The sequence below is a fragment of the Pangasianodon hypophthalmus genome, chromosome 10 (assembly GCF_027358585.1).
Source record: "Pangasianodon hypophthalmus isolate fPanHyp1 chromosome 10, fPanHyp1.pri, whole genome shotgun sequence".
NCBI classification, from domain to species: Eukaryota; Metazoa; Chordata; class Actinopteri; order Siluriformes; family Pangasiidae; genus Pangasianodon; species Pangasianodon hypophthalmus.
Genome location: NC_069719.1, coordinates 3,480,008 through 3,486,395, shown reverse-complemented (window position 1 = coordinate 3,486,395; position 6,388 = coordinate 3,480,008). Strand labels below are relative to the sequence as shown.

The window sequence follows — 6,388 nt, the reverse complement described above, 5'->3', positions numbered from 1 at the left end:
AACAAAATCTTTCTTCCTTTATTATAAAAAGTTCAAAGATGAAGGACATGTGAATGAAAACAGACAGTGTACTGGCACAATTGTGAGTAAAATCAAGAAAAACAGGTGAGAAACAGCAGCAAGGATTGCTTCAGACATCAATAAGAATTACCAGACACAGCTTAGTGCACAAACTAAGGATCAAAATAGGATCAGTGAGCATGGGTGCAGATGGAGAGTAATGCGGCGGAAACCATTTATCAGCCTCAAGGATAAGAAAGCAAGGGTGAAATTGTGCAAAAGAACATGCACAGAAATACAGCAGCTTCTGGAGAACTTGCATGGACCTGATGGTAGAGTGTTTGTGTGCAGAAAGCCAGGAGAAGAATTCCAACCAAACTGCACTAAAGATATTATAAAGCACAGAAGCAGCTGAGGCTGTCTTCCTATAGTAGTGTTGTGTTCACTGATGGCTTCATGAACTCAGAGGAGTACAAAAGCATTCTGGATGCAAACTTGCTGAAATTAGTGAAGAAATGATTCAAGCTATTCATTCAAGCTGCAGAAGTGAATATAGCGCATCTATGGGATGCAATGGAGAAGAGATGATAAGATCGGCGATGCTCTAGTGTGGATGAACTGAAGGTTTTGTTGGTTGAACTTGGAGGAAACTTCCATCACAAGTGTTACAGAAACTGGTAGATTCCAGGCCCATATTCTATTCCATACTGAGCGTCCAAATACTTTGTCTAATTATGACCACTGTATCTATTATTTTTATATTTTTAAGCATTCCCCTATTTTGGGGAAAATATTTTGCTTGAAAAGTGAGCTTGTGGTATCTTTCTTTAAAATAAACACCACTTGGTTTGAAATGTTGTTTTCATACAAGTGGTTTAAGTGTCTGAATACATTTTATGGCCACTGTATAAACAGTCGATCCCTCATCAACCTCTCTTTTTTTCTCTCTTGAGATTAAAAAGACAAAAAAAAACATAGTTTGTCATACTACAGAGAAAGCGCAAAGCATAAACTCCTCTGTCCTGATAACTTTGCTGGGGCAGAAAAAAAGTTAGGCTTTACCTCTGACATGGTGGGGCTTAGTGTTGTCTATAAACATGAACAAACCTGACAGTGTAGCTGAACACTGGAACATATGGAACATTTCTCTTTTCCTTATGTCTGAAATTTGTTTGTTTGAAATTTATTTCCTCTTTTAATCTTTTAAAGTTGAAGCACTATGGCTAAAGAGTGTGTGTGAAATATTATTCACTGCAGGCTTTATCTGACCTCTAGTGGTGCATTATAAAATCTCATATATATAAAATCCCAAAGTGGCACTGAGACTGAAAACTACAACAAACTGCTAGAAAGGAAATACCAGTAAACAGCAGTGAAGGTCAGAACAGTATGGATCAAAACAGAGAGAGACTTCACTGGTACCAGGTTAGAGGAATTACTAGTGATGTGTCTTTCGCAAAGGAGTCGGTTCTTTAAGCCAACTCTTTTAGGTGAGAGCCGAGTCGTTGAGAGTGACTGGCATAAGTGACCTGTTTCTCTCTCTCTTACATCACACTTGAACTGTAATTTAATCAAAATGCTTCCATGGAAACTTGTTTTCAAAATCAGAGCTGTTCATTAGTGTGAATACTGAGTCGTGTGTTTGACTCTCAGTCGTGTGTATGAGGCATTACACAGTGAAGCGCAAAGTCATTTCATTTGGCTTATTAAAAATAGAGTAAGGGTTCATGAAACGATTTCAGCCATAACTTTGTCCGTTAAGAAAGAAAGAAAGAAAGAAAGAAAGAGAGAAAGAGCTGTTTAGGAGCCGAAAGAGTCGACTCACTGGTGAGCTGAGCTGACTGATCTGACTCACTGAAAAGATATTCTCATTAATAATGAGAGAGCCAGGAAACATGTTCAAGTTCATTTTGTCACATAAGTGATGAACTGTAAAGAAGACAAACGTATAACACATGCAGACTTTTGAGGGAAAATGTTAAACGTGTAATAAAATGTGTGTGTTCATATCATATCATATCATATCATATATCATATATGCTTAAAGCTTTATATACTGTCCTATTTAAATTTATTGACATTTATATCTATATATTCACTTTATTAGGTTTATCTAACTTATACCAAAAATAGACACTAGAATTTTTTTGGCAAACTTCATGAAAAAAAGATAAAATGTTTTATTTTATTTAACAAATTTGCTGTGATAAAAAGCTATGTTTAAATGCTTTTGCATTAAATCACTGAGTGTGTTGTGTACATACATTTGGTTCTGAGTTTATGGTCACTCACAAATGTAACCCTCGATTGATCAGCTTCAAATCGTATAATTGTTGATGAGTTACTGTGATTTTACACACGGATTACACTGTCAATCACTTATTTATTTCCATCACACACCAATTTAATGAACATTTTGTGAAACTCAGTCATTTCATATAACTAACTTTATTAATGGCATTTATTAACATACTTTTGTGAGTACGAAGAAAATCAGTATCACTGGAACACACAATTAAAAGCCTAATAAATGATGTTAGACATAACAGGAAGAGACTCAGTTCTGTTAGACTCCCCAGGGCATGGGCCACAAAATATTCATATAAAAGGGTGCTGATAATTTTGAAACCTGCACTTCATGTAAAATTGCACTGCTGAAAAAAGCTTTCTATGTTTGAGAAAGTGATACTGTGTCTCAGTATTTTTAAGCACAAATTTTCACTCATGCCATGTGTCTTCATGCTCATTTTCAGGAAGGGGGCCAATATTTTTGTAGTTAACTGTAACACAATACACAGTGCAACAGTCATCAGAAAACTGTAAAAACTTAGCATTTGTGGGTTTAAAGTAACCAAAACATCAGCTTTCACTGACTGACTAAGCATAAAGTAACGTGAAGTTTCTTCAAACCCAACTGCAAGTGGGAGGAGGCTGACTTCACACATAAAAACCTCCTGAACACATAAAAACGGACAAAAATACAGTTCAAGCATCTGTAAGAGGGAGGAGGCTGACTTCACACATAAAAACCTCCTGAACACATAAAAACGGACAAAAATACAATTCAAGCAGCTGCAAAGAGAAAGAAAAATGTCTACCCCTTTTCAGCTTGGCGTTTTGCTTCTCTTTATAGGTAAGTCTCCGGGAAAAAAAAACATTCTACAACACGTAATATTATATCTGTTTTAAACAAGAATGAAAAGAGGAGTATTTCTAAAATGTAGTTTGAACGTTTTGAACACTGGAATGAAATAAGTAAGGAATAAAACACAACAGGGCATGATATTATAGGAAAATAATCAACGATGGGGTGGTGTGATACGTCCTGACGCGGAGCTGATTATTTTTATTATTTTCCCATAAAAGCATGAAGTGTTTCAGCGTCGTGATTTGGCATCATTTATTGGCGACATTCATGACATGAGGCATAACCTTTCCTTTAACAAAATCACTGTAATAACAAATTTATTTTTTCTGTAAAGGATGTGTGGCAAAAGTATTGACACCCCTAAATAATATTTGAAATCAGTACAAATTGTCATACTTGAGGCAGAAAACAAAAATATTTCATTGCTTAAATTTGTCAGAAAGTTTGTTGTCCTGTTTCCGTGTGGTTTAAGTTACACAGCGCTGACACTGGAGACTCCTTTCATAAATGCTAAATGAATCTCTCCTCACAGAAATTGTCACTATATCAATTATTCACATTTTAAAGTCTGTTCATGTGACACGTTCGGTCCCTGTGAATGAGCGTTTACTGTAGAAGTTACAGAAAATGACTGCACAGTGTTGGATGTACATCAGATCTTCCACATATGTCCGTTTCAGTGACATTTCAGTGAATATCATTTTACCTCAAATTATTTAATAAGCTTTGAGTGACTGCTTTTGAAACTGTTTGCTTTTGAAACATGGTTTATTTTCTCAGTAGGAGCTGTGCAGTGTCAGGAGCAGATCTTCAGCGACAACGGCCTCATGATTAAAACATACGAGCACGATATGCAGGTACGCAGAAAGCTCACTAATCAGCTTATTCGATTTCTACAAACAATATGTTGCTAATTTCTGTCCTTTCTCTCTTACACACAGAGAGGAGTCGAGGCTCAGTTTTCCTGTCCACTGTGCAAGAAAATCCTGCAGGAAATCTTTAAATCTGTTGGAAATGAACTTTCAAAGGTCTGAATACACACATCAACTATTAATCATACAAATATAGAATAGCAATTTAAATGTGATAGCCTCTCACATCAATGTTTGTAAATGTCGTAAATGTTTTTAGCTCCATTTCACCTTGTCACTAACCACAAACGCAATCTCTGTAGTATGAAAATGATTTTACTAAAATCTTTCAATTAATATTTATCAGAAAAACTGACCATGTTTCACACTGGATAAGCAATTTTTTAGTGTTCTCATATTTTACCAATAAATTAGAGTATGGGGTACAGTGTCTGATTGTACTTCTCTTTCCCCTGTAGGACAGGATCAATAGGGTTCTTAACAAGGTGTGTCAGAAATTGAAACCAATCAAACCCATTTGCACGAAATTTATTAACAAATACAAAGATAAGCTGGTTAGGGCCATCAGCTCTGCTCAGACCGCCCCCGGAGCCTGCAAACATCTCCGCCTGTGCAAAAATGCCAAAGGGTAATTTTTTTCCCATGAAAAAAATTCTGGATTTTTCCATTGTTTGTGCATAAAAAAAAGACAAAAAAAAAAAATCAATGGCAACATTATTACTAGAAAAATGTTATTAAGTAAATGTATATTCTTTAAATAACTGAACTGATTTCCCTAATCTATATTTCTATAAATGTCTGAATAAATATGAATAAATTATTAGCTGTTAGAACTGGATTTGTATGGTTGATGTACATAATTAAAAAATATTTTGAGGTTTTGTGGATTGCATTTTTGCATTTTAGTAAAAAATTGTGTATTATTACTAAAAAGAAATTACAGCTGTATCTTTTGGACCTGAATAAAACTTGTTCCTTAACTAGCATCCGCAAATTTATTTACTGGATCTACTGGAGCAAATAAACTACTCAAGCCGATTAAGTAGATTTTTAATTCTTAAATAACCGAATTTATCCTTCAACTCTATCCTGTATTTCTATTAATATACGAGTTATTATTAGAAGTATTAATAGAAGGAAGACCTGGCTTTGTAAGATTGATGTAAGCAATGATATAACTTCAGAGGCTTTGTGGAAAATAAATTGTAAAATGTTACCATGTAAAAGAAGCCACACATAATTCACCCTTTCTATTATAGATCATATACTTCAGTTTTAATAATAAAAAATGAAAAATATATTGTATATTGATTAATATTAGGCAACAATGTAAGTAAAGATTTTTTAAAAATGCTCTCACTTCTTATCTATTCTTGTAATGAGCCTAATATCTGAACTGTGTAAATGTGTCCAATCCTATTCTGTTTATTTATTAGTGCCATAAAGCTTTTTTTGTTTTTGTTTGTTTGTTTCCTCTTCCATAATTTTCCATCAAAAAAAAAAACATATTAGGTAGGAAGCTGGTATCAATTTCCATGCACCCATAGACTGTTTGAGGCTGTTTTTAGAAAGACACAAATCATCTCCAAACCTCTCCAGCATTATATACACCGTTATCATGAGTTTTATTACTCCGTGAGGTTGTTACTCCTCCCAATCCAACATGGCCACCGGAGACAGACGCAGCACGTCTCTGTCTAAACCTTTACACAAAAAGGTCGAATCAAGTAAAAAACATGTCTGATAAACATCATGACCTTTTTTCTGCATAATTATCTGCATAATACCTTTTCATCTGCATAATTATCATATTTGTTAAAAACATACATAAGTATAAATATTTATGTATGTCTTATACATTTATTTCTACACATCCATAAATAAATATGCAATATATTCGATTTAAAATATTCACGAACACCTTTTTTCCAGCAGTAATGTTTTCACCCCATTTTACTTCTACTTGATGCCTTCTACCTTTTTAATATGTGATTTATTTTTTTTTAAGTAAACCCATTGTTTTGTAATCATTTCTGCATAAAAGAGTTCAAGTGGCCACTTTATTGAGTAGACTGATCATAAATTCTACAGATTGCCTGATCTGTGTTTGGAAACGTAAATAAATTGTTGTGATAAAAGGAATGTGATGCTGTTTTTGTAACACGCTGTTCAACACGTTGTTGTAGCGTACGTGCGAGTTCACGTCTTTCAGCTTTATCATAGAGATGAGCTGCCTAACTTCTCTAAGACTCAGGGGGAAAGACGGACAGACAGACAGAGAGGCTAAAGGCTGAAGAGAACACTTTCTGCTTAGACTCTGTGCATGTTTGTAATTACAGTCTGAAGACAAATTTAGTGGTGAAAAACT

General features: G+C 34.6%; 1 protein-coding gene across 2 annotated transcripts; it reads left to right on the top strand.

Annotated features, from left to right (window-relative positions):
• The first annotated feature begins 2,947 nt into the window (after positions 1–2,947).
• LOC117598319 (antimicrobial peptide NK-lysin) lies at positions 2,948–5,006 on the top strand. Of its 2 annotated transcripts, none has more exons than XM_034308246.2 (4): positions 2,948–3,133; positions 3,932–4,005; positions 4,090–4,176; positions 4,479–5,006. In XM_034308246.2, the coding sequence occupies exons 1-4, from the start codon at positions 3,091–3,093 to the stop codon at positions 4,650–4,652; spliced, it is 378 nt and encodes a 125-aa protein (XP_034164137.1). In that variant the 5' UTR covers positions 2,948–3,090; the 3' UTR covers positions 4,653–5,006. The 2 variants fall into 2 exon arrangements, with proteins under 2 accessions (XP_034164137.1, XP_034164136.1); XM_034308245.2 differs by having other exon boundaries at positions 2,953–3,133; positions 3,929–4,005.
• Positions 5,007–6,388: the final 1,382 nt, after the last annotated feature.